Source organism: Erithacus rubecula (assembly GCF_903797595.1).
Source record: "Erithacus rubecula genome assembly, chromosome: 4".
NCBI classification, from domain to species: Eukaryota; Metazoa; Chordata; class Aves; order Passeriformes; family Muscicapidae; genus Erithacus; species Erithacus rubecula.
In genome coordinates, this window is record NC_136686.1 from 8689538 (window position 1) to 8713270 (window position 23733).

Genomic DNA, 23733 nt, shown 5'->3' on the forward strand with positions numbered 1-23733 from the left:
AATTACAGTGAGAGTTGGGTGTTTTAATGGGCTGTTTTCTCAAACCACAGCTCATTTCCCTCTCTAGCTACTCAGTGACAAAGAAAGGCCATTAACAACACCAGCTTTAGACACAGACACAACAACAGTTTCACTTCAAGCTGTCTCCAGCTCTGCCAAAACATCTCCCTGATGGCTTAAACCACATTTCCCCACCCCAGTTTTAGGTCATACTTAACTCCCTTATTACAACCCAATCCTGCAGTTCTTCCTTCTGTTCCTGTGCCAAGACAGTTCCCTTTTGACATGCATGGCATTTTCAGGGCACACCCCCTGCATGTTCAGGATAGAACCACGGGGAGCATGAACATGGAAGTGGGGAATTAGCACTGCAGCCAGGCAAGGGATGCTCTGGGCAGTGCCATGGTGCACCCTGGATCACTCTGAGCATACACAGAAAAGCAGGACGTACTTGAGGGGCTCATCAAAGCGAACTGTGGCTGCACAGTGGAACACAACATTGACCCGGGTCAGAAGCTCCTCCTCGTCTTCAGCACTGATGGCCAGCTTGGGCTGAGTGAGTTCTGCATTAATAGGCTTAATCTTCTCCTGGAAATTAGGGCAATCTTCTCGGACTCTGTCAAAGACCTTGAAGCACAAACAGAGAGAGATCAGGTACAGAATTAGGCTGCTGAGATCGCTTTGATTAGCAGCCAGTCTGATTACATCAATCAATGCAAAAGAGAATTCCTGTCTGGGAGGACACAGGTGAGATAAAATAGTCCATTCACCTGTTCCCTGGCAAAGAAAACAGAACAAAAATATAGAGGGTAATGCCTGGCTCTGAAGAGATTCATGAATCCTCTCTGTCACCACTCATATCCTCAGAGAGCCACCAAAATTCCTGTGTGTCCACATCTCCTGCAACCACTTGCTACTTGACCTCGAGAGTTGCCTGTAGGACCAAAACAGGAGCTAAAGAGCAGGAGGGCAGGGTATGGAGTGGGAAAGCCTGTGCGGCACTAGGCTCAGGCTAGGTGGTTCTACCAACTACTTGCAGAGAGGAGAGGAACTGGGCAGTCTTGCTCTTCCTCTTCCTTTGCTGCTCCTTGTCGACTATCTCTTCATTCATGTCAGAGGAGTCCAGTGGGGATCTGCTTTTGGATGGAAGGATGGGGCATCTCAATAATCCCCACTGCTGAAGCTGCTGAGTGTCACCAGCAGTTTCTGCATAACTGAACACGTGTACAGCTGGTTGGCCTCCCAAGCCATCTTCCAGCCTTTTTTTTTCTACAAGTATGATCCATAGCTCTTTCCAAGACACATTTCTACATTATCATATTTGAGCAATTTCAACTGTATTAACAGAAACTGAATTAACCAAAACTGTTACATACAAAAAGATCCTCTTTTTTTTTTTTTTTTTGGGGGGGGGTGTGGAGCAAAGGGACATCATGAAAGGTAGAAAGAATCAATAGCATAGAACAGCTGTGGGATCTGAAGAGGTATAATGGTATAATCTAGATTCAAAAGGATAATCACACCTTCAAGGTAACAAGTCTACTGACAGGAACACATAGTACTGAGAGAGGGTGATTACTGAGGGATACAAAGGATGAACCACACCACCTTTGGACACCTTTAAGAGGTGTCTAGATAAACAGTGCCAGGAAAGGCAGGAAAAGGCTCAACCTGCCTTGGGGCAGAAGGATGGACCAGCTGATTTTTCAGCAGCTCTGTGTTTTAGGGGTGTCTGCCCTCCTCTGTAGCCTACACACCAGTAACACCGAGTTTGGAAATATCTTGACTACCATGGCCTCTTGTTTTCTTAGAGTTTCTTCTGCCTTTGATGTGCCCAGTGCTTATGTATAAGCAGAAATTGTGTGACATAAATTAAACATATTAAGTGACACATGAAAGACTAAATTGATCCTAATAACAGTATTTTTGTTTGTTTGTTTGACCAAGGGATTATCATCTTTCTGCTTATCTGACAAGCAAATCTAGATAAACCTTGAGGATCTTAGGGATGAAGAGGTGATAAAAGAATCATTAGCCTTGTCCACTATGCACCGTACTCTGTACTTATTTTAAATTGCCACACAGCTGCACATCCTTCATAAACACAAAACTTTAGCCCAAGTTAGGACAAGATAAAGCCATTTCACTATTCTCAGCTGTACCTGAGTACACATATCTTTCATGAGCGTGGCTAGGCCAGAAAACAGATCTCTAGAGAGAGTTATTAATGGGCAAAGGTGTTGGTGAGAGCTGGCTGGACTGTAGAAACTGAATGCCCAGGCACCAATAGCCCTAAATGTCTGCAAAAAGCTTGTCTTCTAACAAGGTGCTGAACTGGCTCTCCAAATACATCCACATCATATCCTGAGAAATGCCAGGAAACCCTGATGGGACACAAAATGGAAAGGTTTCTCAGAGAACACACATGAGACCAAGCTATCTTGTGGGACTACCAGAAATATTCATTCACATTTGTTCTGTTGCATAGAGGGTGAAAAATGCCAAGAAATGAGTTATTTCCCAATTGTTCAGCATAAATAATGCACAGGCAGAGAAAGAATGAATCAGCCTTTTCTCCATTTCAGTCACGGCATAAAAAACAAGAATAGTATTTCTGCAGTGCCAGCCTTGGACAGTTAAATTCTCCCTACATCTCCTCCTGACATTCCCACTGCAGATAATATCCCCTTTGGCTTCTGTGCCTGCTGCTACCACGTGCCACTCAGCTGCTGCAGTTTTTTATCCACTCCAATGATTCACTGCATTCCTCTGAAGGATGAAGGCAATTTCCAAATGCAAGTGCACAAGTCAGCACACTGCTTTGGAAACCTTCTGCACCACAGGAACATTCAGTACATTGTCACCATTAAATCAGATAACGGGAGCAGCTGCTTAATCAAAGTCTGCTGCTTCTTTTATGGAAGCTGAAGGGTTCAGACTTGTCAGGGATTTACAGGGAAATGAAGGAAGATTTAAAGGCAAAACAAATGCAGCTTATTTTATACTGCTTCCTGCAGTTCAAGGAGTACTTAACATAATGATGATGCTTAGTCTGAAGGAAAACTGTAATTGCATCTCTAAATTCTGATGAACTCACCAAGAGCATAAATAATAAATCCCCAGTAACTGTGTGAGGCCTAAGGATTGTTCTGTCTCTTCTTTTTCGAAGCCATCTGCTAATATAAAAAACAGTCAGTGGACTGGCCTGATGTACTGTTGAAATTACATGAAAAGACTGGCCAGGTCAGCAGCACTTCTGAAGGGACTGCCACAAAATTACACTGAAGAGAAAGGAAAGGCCTTTGACTCCACGTTGTCCAATATTATTGAAACCAAAAACCAGTTATAACATTACCCTGATTGCAGTGTCTTTTTGAGCATCCTAATGCTGCTATTCTCATTTTTAACCTCAAAATAGGATGTAAGTTCAGCATGGGCTGTGCTGCCCCTCAACCGAGGGGAGAATTTCTTATTTCACATTTTATAATCAGGCAATTCCCATTTATAATACTAATCAAATCTCTGTGTCTTTACTATAACATTGTCAAAAATGTGAAAAGAGGGCATCTGGAATTTCTCCAAACGTTCTAGTTGAGTGTGTCTGATGGACACTTACCCTATTCCCACCCTCCTAAGCTCTGACATCCCTTTCCAAAGCACATGTGCAGGTCTTGCTGTTTCCTGCTCTTACCTTAAAGCATAGAACAATTCAGAGAGGTTTCTGCCTACTAATCCTTCAATCAGAAATTTTTCCATGCCACAGAGGTGCAAAAACCTCAAAGAAAGGGCAAACTGCACATCTATGGAACAGCACAGCTGAGAAATAAAGGAGCCACTGAGCAGTGCAAAATGCCAAAGGCTTCACATCTTCCTCAGGAAGCACTTTCAGTGAAGCAAATACAAAGTAATGAAAAGTGGAGTGCCTAAACCATGGTCCACTATAAAAAAAAAAGAGCCTGCATGAGTTTAGCCTTATCAAAGCCTTCTCAAAGGCCTGGCTATTCCTTTCTTTTCTGGACAGCACTCCTGGATCTCCCTCCACCCCATCAGGCACTGGTGACTGACGGAGAAGAATCAAGTAAAAACTTGTGGCCAAGTGTGGCAAAGATAGACAACCTTTTTTCCTCAGGTATGTTTAATAGGTGCCAGGAAATCAGGGTTCTCTAGGAGGATTTATAACTTACACCAAAACATGAATATTTCAAGGCATTTGTGTATGACAACCTTTAAAATGGAGAAAATTCAGAGAATTTCCACAAAATGGAACTCATATATGATGAACCAATGAGAACATTAAGGTTGAAAGGGAGGGAACCAATGAGAACATGAAGGTTGGGAGGGAAGGGAGGGAGGGAGGGAGGGAGGGAGGAAGGAAGGAAGGAAGGAAGGAAGGAAGGAAGGAAGGAAGGAAGGAAGGAAGGAAGGAAGGAAGGTTCCACCTCTCAGATAAAGAAATGGAAGGGATTTTTTAGCATGATTCTGGAGAATATAGGCAAGAATGTTCCCTGTAAAGGAAATACATAATTTATCCTAAGAGAGACACAGGCCAAGGGGTAAAACATCAGGGCAAGAATTTCTTCAAAGAAAAAGGTGTTCGCTGGCTGTGTGGAATAATTTTAAACCCAGAGTGTTTGAAATCCCTCTTCTGAAAAGAGCATTGGTGTATAAATTGAAGGGAAGAGCCTATGTATAAATACATAAAATAACACCCCCCAGGGTATGCATCCATCCCTCAGTGATTTCAATGAGAGCATCATAAATATACAAATTTTAACTACTGAAGGTACCAAAGTCATGAAAACAGCTCTTAAAAAAACAGCTGATATTTGCAGTTTAGTCCTGCTGAAAGGGTTTATCAGACTTGTGCTTGCCATTGATAAAATCCCTCAATACATTTAAGGAAGGAAGGTACACAACTACTTTAGAATTGCCATTGTAGCAAACTTGAGATATAACTGGGCAGCTTCAAAATAATTAGCCAGAAATTAATCTTTAGCCTGGAAGATTTCCAGCAATAAACACCAGGATTATTCAGTCAAGAAATGTGTGAAAATGCAGATCAGGAAGCTTTAATTGGGATAGAGACTTTCCCCCCCTCGCCACTTTTTGCACTTTCTGCCTCATTTTCTCTCCAGAAAATTATTTTAAGTACAGTTCTTCTCAAGGCAAATAAAGCATAATTCATCTCATCAGTTGCAAAGCAGGCAGCAGAGTGTTCCTCATTACAGAAAAACAAATGGTTTATGCTTCAATCCAGTGCTATTACTTTCCCCTGAGTGAAGCTAATGTAGTGGAAATACAGGGCCCACCACCACCATCTAGTAAACAAAACAGCTGATTATTTCAATATGAAGACTACAGAAACAAAGAGAGGGACAGAAAGTTTCAATAAAGGTCAGCTAAGACTAATATGTATATCCAGCTATTTGGGATGTGGTTTTCAATAGCCAGTTTCCTTGAAAATTGGCTGCTGACCAAGCCTGCTGTTTTCTAGCAAGAATACTTGAATTACACAGCAGTGAATCTGTAATTTCCGAGTCAGATGCTGTGGATGGGAGCATGAGGGATTTGAGAGACATAGAAAAGCTTTCCATGATATCTAGTGCCACCTTAAAGGTGGATGGACAAGTCATGGATGGAACAAGGAGTTTTCTAATGTTTATCACAGATGCTCCTGGTGGCCCTGGGTGGTAACTTTGATATCAGAATTGGTGTTTGACGTAGGGAAGGAGAGTGGCAACACCACGATTTTCTTACAGGAGCCACTGAAAATTCTGCCCACAGATTTCCTAGCACTGTTTTCCTTCTCATCCTTCTCCATAACTATTCCCCAATGAGGCCATGGGTCAATAGGAGTCAACTGCCAAAGCATGTCAGCAGTCACAACTGGATTCAGATCTCTGTGCCCCTCCTCAGTTCCTGTCTTGCAGAACTGATTACCACTGGCTTTGAGAATCACTGTATGGACCTGGAAATATCAGTAAGGATCAAGTTATCCAGACATGAGATCTTTTTCTGCTTTTTCATACTCATTGCTTTTAATCACAGATCTTTGGAGTTTCACTGCCAGGTTTGCTTGGACACCAGACAATTTCAGGAGTGTTTGCTGAGTTCCTGAGGATAACCAGCCAGGACTAAAGGCTGTGTCAATCAAACACAGACTCCTACTTTTAGGAGATGTTGCTAGAAATTACCAAGAAAAACTTGAAAAGATATTTAAAGAAATTACCAAAAATTACTTTCCCATTTGAGAGCATATTGGCTGTCACGCAGACACAGATGAGACAGCACTGGATAAAACACAGTGCTGGGATGCAATTCCAAATTTTACTTCAAGGACAAAACATCTGGGCCATTCAACTCCTAGGAGTACATCTGGGCAAGTCTTGAGACCCAGTCTTCTGAACTTGGGTCCCTCTAAAGAGCTCTTCCAAAGGAATGGCAGCTTAGGGAGGGTGTCCTGCACTCCCTCACCCTGTACTCCTTCTGAGGAAGAAAGCAGAGAACATCACCATGAGGAGGATCAGGGGTAATGTGGGCACCAAAGTGCACCTTAATTAAAAGGGTAAAGGGAACTAAAAATCTTTTGATGTCACACACAGCAGAAGCTGAACAAACCAAGACAAATGCATCAAGTATTTGTCTTTTATTTGAATAGCTTTGAAGATTCTTCAAACATTGCGGTGAGAGGGTACTCAAATGTAGAGAGCAGAACATCTGGGAAATGAGTACAGTAGAGTAATAATTCCCTCTTCTAAAATGAACTGTGCTAGAAGATTACCAGAAAAAAAGAACAAATCACTGGTCACAAGTGAAGAGTTAGCCTGCAAAAGCCAGGGCTTTTCCCAACAGATATCCAACCTGTGGCCATGATTCTTGGAAGGTAAGAAAGCTTTCTGGCATGAGTGTGAGCCATTTCCTGCCAGCTGGTCTCAGTCACTGAAATTCTTGCCAAGAACATTGAATTTATGGATGTGTCAAACAGTACAATCAATTGATCATGGAAGTTTTGCAAGAGGGTCCTGGAATGCATTGATGAAAACTTCCATCTCCAAGTGACAGAGGAGTCAATGAGGAGAGGTGCTGTGCTGGACCTTGTTCTCAGCAACCTCTTGTTCTCATCAAAGGTTCAGATGGGATATTCTTGGAAATTGTTCCCTGTTAGAGTAGGGAGGCCCTGGCACAGTTTTCCAGAGCAGCTGTGGCTGCCCCATCCCTGGAAGCATCCCAGGCCAGGCTGGAGAGAGCTTGGAGCAAGACAGTACAGCAGAAGATGTCCCCGCCTATGGCAGGGAGTGGAACTGGATTATTATGGTCCCTTCTAACCTAAACCATACAATGATTTTGTGATTAGGACAATTTTTGATTTCAGCATTTTTCTTCTGCGCCCACATCTGACATATATATTTTGGCCTTCTTATGTCATCCCATATATGATTTTATTATCTCTACCATGACAATGTTATCTTTTGAGTGGTGCTTAAAAGAAAATCCCTAAGTTGGGGTACCCCAGCCTGTTAAATACCTGCCTTTTCTTCCTTCCTATCACTTAACTAGTTCCCATGGTCAGGCTACAGGCAGCAAACACAGTGAGAAAAAAAAAAAGGGAAAATCCCTGAGAGATTATCAGAATCTAATAGAATTTAGAAGACTGATAGGAAGAGCAGGGACACTAGTAGAAGGGCCCTTGTGAACGAGAGACCAACCCAGTGAAAAAGAAAACAGTTGATATTCTACGAAGATAACTAAGAAAGGATGCCTAAATCATTGTAAACCAATTTTCTGTAGTGTCACTATTCCAGGCAAGCAAGGAAGTAAGAGAGTTACAAGTAATCCTTGATTTCCATCCAAGAAGCCTTCAGCTTAGGGAAATAAAAACTTCTCTAAGAAGATAGAACCATCTGTCCAAATAGAGTCAGCTACTTACAGCACAGTCTAGCTCTACAAGTACCCCTGCTACTGGAGACAAACTGTAACCCAATGCCTCTGATTATGGCCAGCTCTCAGAAGAATCCACAGAAACCTTCTGGACAGGGTTGCAGAAACCCCTTTGGAATCACAGATCAAACCTTCCCTCCTCTGAATCCAACCTCTTTACATGTTATTCAAAATACAGACTTCTTTTTAACAATGCTTGGCTCTACTGGTTCTGCCCCTAAAGAACATTCTTAAAATTAACCAATGGCCATGGGTAAAAAAAAAAACCAAAACAAAGTTACTAAAAAATGAATTCCACTGAACTTTGTCAAATTATCTGGATGTAAGGAAAAGGCAGAGTTGTCCCAGGCAGTCTGCAGCAGCCTTTTGGAATGCAGACTCCCTTTTCCAGTCTCTTGGGTCTCACGAAGCAGGATGTGCTGTCTTGTTTCACAACAAAGGTACCTGTTGTCAGGAGGGCCATTTCCTGCCAGCCTGCCATAGTAACACGTCTGTGAGGAGCAGATGTCACACACTTCCCTGTACAAAGATCAGAGCATTGTCACAGATGGCTCAGCTACACTCTCTGAAGTGTTTCTCCCTCTCTGCCATTGCAGTTGCACCCCACTAGAATGTTCTGACAGGCCTGATGGTAAAAGACAAGAGAGTTGATATTGCACACACCTGGCAAGACTGTTCCTCTCTAAGGAAGGGAAAGATGAGTTTTGTCTGCAGTCAGGGTAGGACTTTATCTGTGTTTTGTTTTTGTTTTTTTTTTAACAATAGAGAAATAAGGTTATTTTGCTATGGAAAGAAACATTTTAAACAGGATAAAAAAAGCCAGGATCAAGTGTCCTCAAGCCAGGCTCAGGTTCTAGCTTACTCTGGCATCTCAGAGACTACTGAAGGGTAATCAACAAGCCTAACTTATCATCTCTGGCACTCTGCTAATTCTTCCAGCTGAAGCCAGAATGTTAAAACTTTCTGATCACAGGATTTGTGGCTCGAGACATTTTTCACACTGACATGCATTTTTCAACACATCTATCAAATGAAAAGTTGCTTTTTTCTGCAAGTATATTTTCAACTCATACTGCTTCCAAGGGAGACCAAAGAGGATAATCCATGTAAGCTGAGCTGGAATTCATGCTCGTTACCTTTAGCTTCCAGCTCTGGACTGCACCAATTAATTTTGTGTTACCCAGTCCATACAAGGCAGAAAAGTGAACACTTGGGCTAGTTATGCCTCAGGTGTAACAAACCACTCGGCCAAATGTCACCAGAATGAGCAATGTTTCCAGCCAGGTTAAACTATGCAGGGCCAGGAGTTGGATTTGGTGATCCTTGTGGGCCCTATCCAACTTGGAGTATTCTATGATTCTATGAACAACAAAAAGCTGTTTGTACACAAAAGCCTCCCCATCTGTCTGAGCAGGGATTACCAGTAATGAGCCTGTGTCCTTGGCCATGGTCCCACGAGGTTATAAATTCCTTTAATGCTTTAATCTACTGGTGAAAAACCCTGATAGAAGGAGTGGAGGAGAAAGAAACAGAACATACCCCAACCAAGCATCCTGAGGTACTGAAATGTACCTCTCACCCCACACAAGTAAGAAATACACAATGTTTGCAAAATACTGCTTGCATGAGGCTATACTATATCTCCTACCTATGTATATAACTGAGGGAAGTACAGGTCATTTCTCCACATATCCTGCTACAGTCAGTAGAGGCAGCCTACTGGTTTTCCAGATTCCCAGGGGAAAAACAACAACCCAAAACTTAAAGATCTGCCCCAAATCATGTGATTGTAGAGTTAGGATCTCTAGGGCATACAGTACAGCTACCACAGTGTGATGAGGTATATGAAGGAGGTCCCGATGGAGCACCAAGAATGAGGAAAGTGATTAAAACAGCTCAAGGATAACAAGCTGCAAGAGCACAAAACCAGAGTGTGACAAATAATCTGGTGCTGTATTATGCTCAATGTACTATGCTTAAGAGGAGAAACTGCTTGTGCTTAATTAGAACTGCGTAGAAGAGTCAAAACTAAAATAAAAGTGTCTTAGTGAGTGAATATGGTAAACAATATGAGCCAGCATGAACTGGATACTGACAGACCAGTTTTGTGGTGCAAAGTTTTCAAAGCCACCTGTACCCAGGCAGCCAGGAAAGTAAAACCATAAAAATCAAGACTGCCTGAGTAAAGGCACTGAAAAAATCGACCAAACTTGAGTATGAATACAGCAGTAATGAGAACAACTAGGAGAAAAAATAACTGGGGATAGACTGCCTATTTGAGAGGAGTTTGGACAGAGAAAATGAAGTGCAAGTGTGATCCAAAAACCAACATTAAAACAAAACAAAACCAAACCAAAACCAACCAACAAAAAAAAAAAAAAAAAAAAAAAAAACCAAAACAAAAAAAAAAAACAAAAAACCAAAAAAACCAAAACCAAAAACCAAAACCAAAAAACCCCACAAACAAACATAAAAAAAAAACCAAAAAAACCCCAAAATTTAAAAACCACACCCAGGAAGACATAAAATCAATTAAAAGAGGACAGGGCTTTTTTTTTTTTCTTGTAGTGTGTTCACCTATAAATGGTGATGAATCCAAGTCCACAGTGATGTCAAAAAGATCCCTACTGGATAAACTGCTTCCATCATGTCATCATCTGAAAAGACCTGGTGTAAGACAGTGGAGAAAGGGGGGCATAGACTTGAAGTGGTTAGGGAGATAGAGTTATAACTCAATTGAAGTTTGATGTGATTCATAATAATTATAATGATAGTTAGTAGCTTTGTAGTTGTGTGTGCTTTTAGATTAGTTATCATTTAATTGTTTTATCAGTCTCTTAGCAGTGCATTGGCTAATTTAATATCATTGTAATCTCTTAATTCAGGTTATGTCTCAAGCCTGGACCCTGAAGGGGAGAGCCAGGCTTGTAAGCTAACTTGTGGCTACCTGCTTTGGCTCACCAGCCTGAAAGACCAGCTCTATCCTTCAATCAACAGGGACAGCCTTCAACCCACCTCTAGATGGATGCTCAGCCTCACACCCAGCCAGTCTCTGTCTCCATCCACCCACCAAATCACACCTGTAATTCCAAAGCACTTGTAACAGAATGAGGAAACACTAATCTTGGTATTTTTGGATTTTCTGCGCTCAGCTCATGACATTTCTGCTTCTCACCATTGTACAGGAAAATGACAAGCCCACTGCTGTGTTGTAATCTAAGAGAGATTCTGGAATTGTTTTGTTGTGTCATCCCTGTCAGCCTGAGGGAACCATGACAGCACAAGCAGATTTTCACCACTGAAGGTGCAATTGTGATGGGGGCACTCTCGCACTCCATTGGACTTCCACCTTCCTCTGTGCTCTTCTTTTGCAGAACCCTTTTTTGGAGTTGCCATACCAATGAATCTCCAGCTCCCTGAGACCGTTTGTACCACCCATGAGTCAGGGTCCCCTGAGCAGCTGAATGGGGTGCCCAAGCAGGAAAGGAGAAATACTGCTATGCTGCAGCTGCAGAAAATGATCTCTGATGTGGCACATGCTCCAGTGGTGATTGTGTTTTTTGTATAATCCAGCAGTATCTGAGTTAATGGCCAAGTATTTATATACAGATTGCTTTAACTGCAGAGATATGCTGCTTTCAGACTCATTTTCACAGCAAAAATGTTTCAGCTCATCAGGTCAGCAGAACTATGAGGAAAGGGCAAGGAAAATCCCGGTCCATGCAATTTTCCTTATGTGAAACATTTTATGGCAACTCACCCCTTTCTGAAAGGCATTCAGTTTTGGCATCTTCTCTCCAGGGATAATAGGACATCTATTATCTCCCCATTTGCCCAATTCATTGCTCAGAGCATTTCAATTTTGTCTAATTCAGAGAGAGTAAAACCTACTAAACCAAGAATATCTTCTTCCCTTTTACAGTGGAAAAGATGACTCTTCCAAAACACTGTGTTTCTTCCCTCCCACATGCCTAAAAGCATCTCATGAAAACACTCACTTTATATAATAATATCTGATCATCACTCTCTGAACCAAGAGAAGTAACAACTAATGTACAACACTGACAATGCTGGAGCCATCTGTGTTTTACAGCGTATGAAGATCAGTGATGTGCCACCACAGCAACAGCAGCTCAGGAGATCATCTCCAAGATTAAAGCCCCATTCCAAAAGGATACTAATCTATGTTCAGTATTGCAGCCACAGAAATCTGCACTTCCTTGCATGTTGCTCGAAAGACCTTGCCAGGTATGATTCTACCAGGACAGATTCCATTTCTGAAACATTACTGCAGGGTGTTTTGTAATGGACAGCCCTTAGCCCTGCAGTTTAATATCAGTTATTGTTGCTAAGAATGGTTTAGAGCACATACCGCCATTTATTTTAAAAATTGACATTTTTACTGTAATATCAAAGGGAAGGAGAATTTAAGTCTCAGACTGCTTAACACTGCTTCTATTAAACCCAAGTGAAACTCTGCCTTGTCTGCTACATTTTTAGCAGCAGCAGCAGAGTATCCTGCACTACTGGTTAGCACAAGAGGTTGGCAATTCCCTACTACATTGCAGGCAGCCCTAAACTGAAAAGTTTGCATAGATATGGACTTCTAAATAATCTCCTCTGAGCTGTGCTGGGTCTGCAGGCCTAGCACACCTAAAATTGCGTTTCAATCAGTATAGCAAGCAAAGAAGTCCTGAAAAAATACTGCTATATAAGAAAGAGCCACTCTGTTGAACCACTTTCAGATGTCACACTGGTAAAATTGAGATGTTAACTCCCAGCTGGTGGGATTGTTAAAAACCCTGAAAAGGAAACATCAGCATATCAAATGGCTGACAAGGAGCTCTTAAGAGATTACTCACAACTGAGCAGTAGCTCAACAGTCCAGGGCACCTCTTCTGTAGAGAAAACCTGTTTCATGGGGAGAGGCTTTAATCCACCCACTCAGAAATTGTTCGGTATTGGTCATGAAAGGCGTTATCAGCACCAATAATTAAACCATGACCTTTAAGGAATAAGTGTGTTTTTATCAACACTAGTGGACTGCAATGAGCTTAAGTTAAGAATTTGTCCCTTCCAACTGTACATATTGCTGGGTCTTCCACCCTTACTGGTTTCCACCTTCAAGTAGGCAAACACAAATTTGTGGATGCAAAGTTTCTCCCAGCGCAGAGTTCTTTTTTTTCATTCTGAGTTTTGAGTCCCTGGTTTTCTGCCCTCTTGTACTCAACAATAAATAAATTTGCATCTGAAACAGAAACATCTTAGAGAATCCCTTCCATAAGAGAGCTATTAAAAAGCAATTTCTTTACCAGGGAGAAATATTGTTGTCAAGCATACAACAGGCAGCTTTGCTTCATCGTTCATTTTTGCGTTTGTATTATGGTTATTTTTCCTATTTCTGTTCATCTGCAAATCAGCTTGATAGATTAATTCTTTTTTGAGAGTTGGTCTTAGTCACTGGAGTCTGTTCACCAAGAACCATCTGTTCCCCAAGATTTCCCACCCACACACCACAGCAGAATTACGCCTACAACCAGTTTCTTCTATTCGGAAAGAAATGACTGTAACAAGCTGGGTGATGAGTCTCGAGGGAGACAACACACGAACTCGTAACTTTGTTCATCATTATTATAAAGCAATACACACTACTCAAGGATTGACTCTGGAGAGTAAGTGAACCTGTCTAGCCTTTCCCTCCCACTCTCTTGCTACAATACCAAAAGGTCAAGACCTGTCCAGGAAGTGGGAATGGGGAACAACTGGATGATATTGTGGCAGCCCTTCTTCCTCTCTCACAGCCTGGGACCCAATTTCACGGAGTTTTTATGTGTGAGTTAGGGATGATGCTCCTCAAATTCCCTCCTCTGCCTCCAATCTTTTCATGATCATGCAGAAGTCTCCTAATCTTTCTGACTCATCCCATCTACCTTACCTAAGCAGGTGACTGGGAGAGTTTAATCAGATTAAACTGAACGAGCTAACAGATCTATTGTGAAGGTATCACCTCATATCAAATTCATGACACCTGACAAGTAACAGCAGTGAAGTGGGAGCCTCATCCCAAGTGCAGGACACAGGCAGAAGCTGGACTGTAGCCTGTGCCAGGCATTCCAAGACCAGGATCAACTGCACCCTGGGTAGCTGCCACCTTCGCTTCTGTCACTCTAGCAAGAAGCCAAATTGCCAAACTGCACTGGGGGAAAGAGTGAGTAAATCCATGCCCTGCCTTCCACAGCAAAGACTCTCTCCTGGGAAGGATGGAGAAATGGAATTGCTGGTTTCAGGTTAAAGACAGCACTTCTCTTCCCTCTCACCTATATGATCTTTTCCCTCAGTTCCTAAAGTGACCTGCTGAACCAGCTCCCTGGAGGTGCTGCTGGCCTCACAGAAAATCTCATCTCTTTTAATAGAGCGTTAATCTTTTCACAACACAAATGGCATTCCTTGCCACTTCCTCTTTCCAGTGCTGCAGCTCAGAAGTCCTGGCACCTTCCCAGTGCATGGCCTCAGCTGTGCCTTTGGAGCTGGAATTCATCTAGCAGAATAAAAACTGAAGAAAAGAAGGGAAAAGGACTGGTGAGTTAATTAAATGGAGCTCTTGTCAGAGGATGGGAGCACAAAAGCAGGTGTAGGCAGAGAAATTATCCAGGGACACAAGAACTACCACAGAGGAGCAGAGCAAAGATGTATTTGATTTGAGCCACCATCTGACAAGAGCTACAAGAAATGTTTTAAAGAAAGACGTAATTCAGCAAATTATATCCTCCCAGTCAGGCCTCATCATGGTTTATAGAAGGAAGGGAGTGGTTTAAGTGTTTCATTTGCAACATTATCTTCTATATATTAAAATCTGTATTTTTAACCATATAAATGTTTAGTACAGCTTAAAGTCTCATTTCATTGACTTAATATCATACATAATTAATTTAACAATCTAGCTATTATTTAGTAAAACACTCTTTCCTTCTTCAGTGCTGAACTACTTTCACTGAGTGCTGCCTTTCCTGGACACTGAGCTTATCTTACTTTGAGTTTATTTATTTTTAGCACAGCTCACCACTCTGGTTTCATGTTCTACTGATTCCCCTGATACCATGGATTTGAACATCTATTAGTACCTGAACAGTCTGCAGACAAGCACACAAAGCTGACTGCTTTCCTAGAGAGCACCTGCAGCACTCCAAGGAACTCACTGCTTCCATGGGTGAATGTGGAAAGCAAACTGAAAAAGGATGGTCTCAAAGTTGTATCAAGTGACCTGGGAATGACACTGATTAAATGTGCCTCAACTTCCAGATTAGACATTAGGCAGAAGGGAGAGAAGGGTAACTAAAGGTCTCCAGACATATATTCTGCATTTCAAATACCCAAAATTCATTGTTTTTTTAAATTAAATATTCCATTAATACCTATTACACAATCTTCTTCATCACTAAGTTCTTTATAAAGAAGAGCCACATAATTTTTCACAGGAAGAAAGAGACACATAGATTTGAAGTGACATACCCAAGGGCACATAAGTGGAAGGAGAACCTAGCTATTTTAAAGCCCTATAGGAGGCAATATGCCTTCCTTAACCAAGTGCTTCTTTCCTGACAGCTGCCTTTTGAGGGTCAAACTAACATCAAAATTTTTGCACTAACTCAAAGCCTGATCTGTGCTTTAAAAAAATATACAGCACCTTTAGGCTTGGGAATATTACCTCTCTGTAATTGGAAAAAAGAAATTTTGTTTAAGAAAGGCAAGATTCATTGGGGTGAACAGCAGACAACCTGGGTAACAGGCTTGTGGAAAAATCTGCTCTTTTCTGTTGGTTCCATGTGCTCTACTCTGACATTGGTCATTGCTTTTCAGTCCTTTTTCAGCACAGGGTCCCAGGGAGAAGCAAGGGAGAAGCACATGGGGGAGGCAGAGGAACCAGCCCCAGAGAGTACCTACCAACCCTGGGAAAGATGAAGTTAACTGGAGAATGCCTCTTGCCTCCAAGCAGGCTGGGAACATCACTCTTGCCAGCTCCAAGCTTACTAAGAAACAGGATACAAATAACTGCTTTGCTCTCCATGCCTTTCCTACCCACCACAAACTGCTTTTGACCTCCTCTAATCAGGAGGTAACATTTATCTGGAGGAAAACTGCCCAGAGGTAGCAACCCTGATGTGTGTGCACAGTTAACACGGATAGGAAACACAGAAATTCCCATTTGGTGATCTGGGGGTTTCATCTAAACCAAAGGAAAGCAGTAAAACCTGTCCTCAGAGGACACATCTAACAGGGACCAAGCAGTAAGTGATGTGTGACCAAAGCAGACACAATGGTAAATGGAAAAAAATGATGGATAGCAACTAAGGTAGAAAATCAAAAGAATCTTCTCTGCAATGCACAGATGAGCAGAGGCAGCTGTATCAACACTCGTTTGATGCAGCACAGACCCCAAATCAGTGCTGAAATGGTACATGAGAAACACTCACAGAGTCACAGATCTCAAAATCACCTATTCCAGAGCTGTTCATAGAGTCCATTTTGTGCAGATGGATGGGTGACACACAATTGGATGAGGTTAAAGTACACCACTGCTATAAAGAGCAGCAGGGAAGCAATGCCTCGGGATTGCTGGTGCTTGTTTTCCATGTTCACTTCAGCAGGAGGTTAATTTTTATCACAGACATAAGGAAGGCTTCAGTTTAGCCACACCTTTGGGCCTCTAGCACAAACTAGTCTTACAACAGTTGCTCAGTCATCTCCTGCTCTTATTTCAAATAAGGAAACCATTATGTTCTCTAAAATCTGGATCCTCCCAGAAAAACTAATATTACATTTCATTTTGACAAATTACATACCAGTGCATTTCTTCTGCAATTGATCCTGTCCAGCACAAAGGGTGATTTCACAGCATGTATTTTTATGTAAAAGTTAGGACTTCTACCTGAATTACTTGCTTTCTCCTACTGTTACTGGAGAAACATTCACCACTGAATCAAAAATAATATACAGATTCACAGGAACACAGAGACATATCCCACATGCACCTATTTCAGGTTGTGCCCTGCTATTTAAAATATACAATAGCACACATGGAGAGTTAATATCACATACAACTGGCTTCTCAGTTAAGTGGAAAATTTAACATGAGAGAATTTGGTTTTCAACCCGGTTTCCTAGGAAACATTTCCAGCTACAATTGGTGGAGGCTAAAGGTTGACTGTCAAGCCCACAATTTCCTTTGTTCCCAGTGCATCAGTTTGATTTCTTTTATTATCTGGTATTCCCTATTTAAATACATCTAATATAGGGGGAAGGGTTCCTTAACACATGCAAAATAATCAGTATTTTCCAAACAGTCTCTCCAAAAGAGAGACACAAAGTGATTAAAGAAGAACAAATGAAATTAAGTTATTAGTATTAATTTAAAACGTGATATCCAGATTTGTATATGTTTGAGTCTGCACAATGTTGATAAAGATCTGCTAGAGATAATCTACATTTTCACTATTTTCCACTAACAAACAGATGGGCTTCTGCATTGCAATTTACAGGAGGTATAAACACATTCTGAAAACAAGAACAAAACAAGGAAGAATTTAGGAATATGTGCACAGGTTTTTAACCGCATGTGTTGTTACTTATAACCCTTTAGAACACCTGCATTTTCTAAAATTAAAGCACTACAGACAACGAGGACTGCAGAAAATCTATCCCCAGTGTCACTGCTCTTTGAAGACGAGGCAAAACACGCTGGAGTGTATCTAAAGGAGAGAAAACAGGTCCCAGCCCCACTGACAGGCACTGACCTGGGCACAGTGCCTTGGTCTGGAACCTTCCTGGCTTTGTTTCTTACCAAAAAAAGGGATTGCTCCAGAGAAAGAGAGGGCAGCTGGATATTTTCATGCACACAGAGATGAAGCCTTGCTTGCAGTGCTTAATGAAGTTATGCAGACTCAAAGATATATCACTGCTCCTGTTGTCACTCACCTTGCTGCTTGCTCTGGCTTTGTGCCTTGGCAGGAAAAAATACAGGCAACTGTGCTGGTGGCTCCCTTCTTCTTGCTTGGTGGAAGGAGACTGGACACCTCCTTTCTGCACCTGAGCTCAGACTGCAGAATTTTTGCAGCTCCTCTACCTGTTCCAAACCCATGGTAATGGTACAAGGCTCTTTTTAAGGACATTATTAATATCATCCTTCAGACACCAGCGAAAATTTCTAGCAGCTATTCCCTTTATGTCCATGGAATACCCAGCCTCCCTCCTCAGCCGTTTCAGTCACAAAAAATGGGCATACAAGTAGGTATTATTTTTGTGCTTTGTTTTTTTTTTTAAACAGACAACATTTCCAGTGTCTTTCCATTGTACTTTATGTGACTCCTTCAGCTTATGTACCCAGTGGTGACTAAGGCAATCAGGAGCAGAGATTAAAGACTGTGCTTTATCATGTTAATAACATGATTATGAGTGATGATCCAGGCCTAATAACCTCAGAACGGGAGCAAACCTGCCCTGCTTGTGTAGAAAGCACAAACACCAAAGCTGCTACAAGATGAACCTGCCCTTGTGAAATGGCCTCCTTGATTCCCACACAGCAACACTTACTTCCTGAATTTTCCCTTTAGACATCCATAATTTTGGATTATGAGGAAAAAGGTGGAACTTTTCCAATCATGCCATTGAAACAGGAATGCCAGAACACCATAAGAGCTTGCCTTTCTCTCCTGAGCTAAACTACCTGGAGACTGTACATTATTAAGAAAAGAACTGTGGGTAGCACAAGAGCAATGTAATTTTTTAGTACTAATCACTGAAATTGTTGGAGAAATAAAATGCAGTCATTTCACTTAATGCCTGAAGCAAAATTCGCCTAGTTGATGGTGAACATTACAAATGTTCATTTATTTTATTTATTTCAGTTCTCAGCATGACACACCTTCTATTCAGGGATGTGAATGTATTTGCAGTGTACCTGAGGAGATGGATTATGTCCATCAACAAATTCCACTGTTTATTCATGGTTAATATTTCACAGCAATAAACATAAAATATGTTCCTATTTGATAAGATAACAATCTGAGGCCAACACCTTCCCTTTTGAGGCTCCCAGTAAAATGATAACCTTTGAAACACATCAGCTGCCTGATGTAAAAATTGAGAATTGTCTCCATCAAACAACTCAATAACTGATCTGTATCTTTATGACTACAACTTCTCATTATGGAGATATAGATACCATCTAAACCACTTCAGTAAGACACAAGCAAATGTGGCATTAGCTCAGCATATCAAGACACTGATATAAGGAAGTTCTGCTGGGATGTCTTCCCAGCTGGACAAATCCCAAACCACAGGGCATTTTTTTGGTTGGTATCCACGGACTGCAATACCTAATATTTCTGCAGTGCATTTCAGCTGTGAACTGGAAGAGAGGCACACAAAAAAATGCAAGAAAAGGAAAATAAATAGCTAACCCCGTTTGGGAAAAGGATAGACACTCAGGGATGAGAGGTTTGTATTATGGCGAGAGGCAGCAAAGATATACAGAGTGGCTTGGAATAAAGGACCTAAAAGGAGATGGCCTTTAATATCACCTGCTTTAGTGAAAAGTGTTCCAGCATGGCTGAGGGCTGGAATGAGATGAGTTTGAAGGTCCAAGCCAAGCCAAGCCAAGTCAAGCCACTCCATGATGTGAAGATGGGACTGAGCAGATCACGGCTGTAAGGAACTGGAGATCATTAAACAGGTATGAGAGCAGAGCTGCACACTGGATTTAGGGCAGAGCTGACTTGGACAAGGTAAAGCTAGAACTGATGATGACTGAGTGATGTTCTGACCAAAACCTTCAGTAGAAATTTCTGGGGTTAGTGGAAAGTGGGGAAATGGGTTGCAAGGCCCCAAGGCAGCAAATCCTGTCTGTCAGAAAGAAATGGAAGAAATGATAGGGGAAGGGCACAACAATCATCTTCCAAGCTTCAAAAAGAAAGGCTGAAGGGCAGAATTTTGGAAGGATGACAAAATTATTTACTGCTTCCATGCCCTATGGAAGCTCAAGGTCTCCATGCTGCCAAGAATGGTTACTGTCCTCTCACTCAATGTACTGTGCAGATAAAAAATTTGACAGGGAAGAATCTAATTACCATTCCCTAAAGGCTGAGACTCTCCATTGATAAAACTCCATCAAAAGCATACAGGCAGTACATTAACAATTCTGAATTGAAGCAAACTTGGTTTATTCTATATTCCTTTCCTGTTCAGGCTGCAGTGAAGAGTCCTGATGCCCTTTGGACATCCCAATAGAACCCAGCCCATTGCCTTTGACCAGTTTGTATTTCTGCTCACCATGAAACAGAAACAAGCAAAATTAGTACTCAGGATTTGGGGAGACACTAATCTTTTAAATGATCAGGTTTAATGGGTTAAAAATATTAGAATGAGACTCATATCTATGCGCCACAACATATTTTTAGTACTCATAAGCCTTCACATAAAAGAATTCTTCCCCCTGCTGAAATTCCATGTTTTGATCTCTTGTGCATCCTCTCTTAGTGTAAATCCTTTAAATAGATTATATTTAAAGAACCACTCATTTGATGCTAGGAAGAGATGCTAAATCAGTATTTTGGCAGGTGTTTATGAAGTGATTAAAATCTTTTGTTTATTCTACACAGATATAAAAAAGGATGGTCATTTATTTTGCTAACTGATATGAAATTATCAGAACTTTAGATTCGTGGAAAGAGAGAAAATCAGAACCTGATTGCCCTCTCTTCTTTAGACAAAGCAAGAGCCCTATGCAGAGAAAATCCTGTCTTTGAGGAACCTGTGTGGGGACAGCATGAAGGAGATGGATGAATCAAAAAGGATGGAGAAGAAGAAGTCTTATCTCTCAGTCCTTTGAACAAGCCTGTATTTTTCCCACTTACCTTTCTGGATACACCTAGTGATGTTACACCTCCCTCTTCAAATTCTTATTGACAATACAGGTTTTCTCTGCTTCTATGTTTCACCACACTTTTTATGACATCAATAGTTACATGCACATTTATTTATTGTTCTCTGCCCTTTCTGGAAAACAAACCAAAACCTCAAACAAAGGAATACATACACTCCAAAACAAACCAAACAAAAAACCCCAAACCTATCCTTCAGCTTTTCTACTACCTTCACAACAATAAAATAGCAAACCCTATTTACAGAGAAGAAACCCCAGGGTATCTCTGAGAAGGCATGTTGTAGGGTTTGGCCTTTCCTCTCAAAAAGATGCATCACTTTCCTGATATAACATATGTGGAGAGAATGTGACATGGGAAGTAGTCAAGTGACAATGGCATTTTAGAAGTAGTTACAAGCCCCACCTCCATGTTCTTAGAAATTTGGGTAACTTGGATAGTGTACCTGGGAAGCTGAGTTGCACCTTGGGCATGAAGTTTGGAAGAGAAACCAGTGGGCAAGAGCTTATTTCAACAAGCAGCCACATGAACAACCTCTCTAACACTGGGTTTCTCTGACAGCACAATGTGGAATTCTGTGGCTGTGGAACTTCACCCACAGATTTCACAGCTTAGTATTCTAGCTGGGGAAGATGAACCGTGCTCTTACAGGTCTTGGATAAAAAAAATTCAGAACTCATGAGACACAAGCTTCTTGCTTGCTTTCTGCTGACACAGGTCAAATAAACCTTGGTCCAGGAAAATGTCTCAGTAGGTATTTTATTTAAAGCACATTTGTTGAAATGGGAACTCACTGTGAATTTTGTATGAACTTCTGACACACTGCATCTGTAACATGCCACATTAAAAGAGGGGAAAAAAATTCACTTATTTGACAGAAGGAGTAACTGATTAATCTAGATATTTAAACAGTTTTCCTGAAGGAAGAATATGAAGTTTTGATGTATATCTTCTCAAGTCCTTCTTCAGTTTTCTCATGGGCCTCCTTTAGGCACTGGAAGGGCTTTGTCCTTCCTAACCTGGTTGAAATCCCCCATGAGGACCAGGGACTGTGAACATGAATATTAAGTGCTGTTAATGGCACTGCCTCTGTTTTAATCCCTTTTCTGCCAGCTACTCACTTGCTTCACTATTGCCAAGTGCAGTAACTCCTGACTTAAAACACCCTGCCAGGACGTGCTGAGGCAGCTGGAAGAACTTATCTCACTAAGGTTTGTTCAGGGAGTGACCTCTGGAACACAGAAAATTCCTTGTAATGAACTCTGCCCAGCAAAGGCAGAAGAGCAAAAGCCAAAGGATGTATAAAAAGACTAGGAAAACCACCAGCACCCAGGAACTCAGAGATCCAGATCCTGTTTCCCTTCTCCAGCTTCCTAAATTAGATATTACTGTTGACAGCCCTGCCAGCTACCAGTAGAGCCTGTGGCATAAAGAATGCACTACAACCTGGAGATTTTTTCTTCTTTTTTTTTTTAAGGTAGTAAATAGGGTAATTTTCCCAACAAACCCTTAGGGAATTTTGCTTATAAGTGACCTCCAGGCAAAGCATGAACCATTAAATTCTTGCAGTATGAATGTCCAGCCAGGTTTCTTTTTCCCACCTTGACTGTAACAACCTTATTTGCATGTTGGCAATCTGATGGAGACAATGAGGAAAACTTTGCTATTGACAAAGTAAATGTTACCCATGGATTTCCCCTCATCCACAGATTCAGTCATTTTATCACAGGACCAGATTGGTCCATCTACATGTACCAAGGATAAATCATAAAACCATGGAAGGGTTTAGGTTAGAAGTGACTTTAAAGATCAGGAATCCAGGGGCAGCCACAGCTTCTCTGAACTGCCTGTCCCAGGCCCTCACCACCCTAAAAGGGAAGAATTTCATTTCAATATCCAAGCTAAATCTATTCTCTTTCAGTTTGAAACCATTTCCCCTTGTCCTGTCACTCCAGGCCCTCGTCAACTGAGTCTCTCCATCTTTCTTGCAGGCTTCCTTCAGGTATTGGAAGGCTGCAATTAGGTCACCTCTTTTCCAAATCCATGCTGACCTTCAAGTCACCTCCTTTTTCTTCACATACCCAGAAATGTGTCAAAAAATTCACACCGTGATTTTCTTATTCAGAGACAGAAGTGAAACTGCCTGGTTCTGCAGATGCCTGAATTATCTCTCTTGCCCTTTCTGACAAAGGGTGAAGCATTTGCCCCTTTTTTCAGTCGTGTCTCCAGAATGTAGAAATCCTGAAGGCTTCTGAAATAAATGAAATACATAGTTCTTCATGCTCTCTTTACCCCTCTGGCAAAGAAATTTGCTGCAAAACATACCCACACACAGAGTTCTAGTAAAAGTCAGCTTCCTGCAGATCAAAGCAAGGGCAGCAGCTTGGGAACTGCCCATATCCAAGAGGGAGTCAACCATCAGGGAGACAGTGTGCCTCCAGGAATGAATACAGCACAACAATGAACACATCAGCTTTCTGAACAGGTTATTGCCTTTATGCAAGCAACCTCCCCAAGTAGAAATCTACCCATAAAAATGTTTTTCCCTCCTCCACCATTGAGAATTTTGACACTATTTGTATAGAAATGCCCTTCCCAGTGCTGAAATTATTTGTGGGTGGATAGTTCAGGTGGTTAATTCCTTGGCTGTGGGCACACATACAATGCCAGAAGTGGAACAGTTGTATTCACCTGGTCTTATGAAACATGAGCCTATCACTTGAAGAATGACAAACCCTTTTCTTACCCTCCTGCATCCCTATTGTTGTGTTCTCACTGCCTGCTTTATACCTGAACACCTTGAATAATGAGTGAGGTACTTCTAAAAAATGTTTAAAAAGGTCAGACTGAGAGCTGTTAT

General features: G+C 41.5%; 1 protein-coding gene across 3 annotated transcripts in view; it reads right to left on the minus strand.

Moving 5' to 3' along the window:
* The window catches only part of FAR2 (fatty acyl-CoA reductase 2), a 120124-nt gene that overhangs the window by 27312 nt on the left and 69079 nt on the right, over window positions 1–23733 (minus strand). For all 3 annotated transcript variants that reach the window (XM_079303790.1, XM_079303789.1, XM_079303791.1), the window contains one exon: window positions 452–627. In XM_079303790.1, coding sequence (XP_079159916.1) covers window positions 452–627 — 176 coding nt within the window. The remainder of the gene's footprint in view (window positions 1–451; window positions 628–23733) is intronic.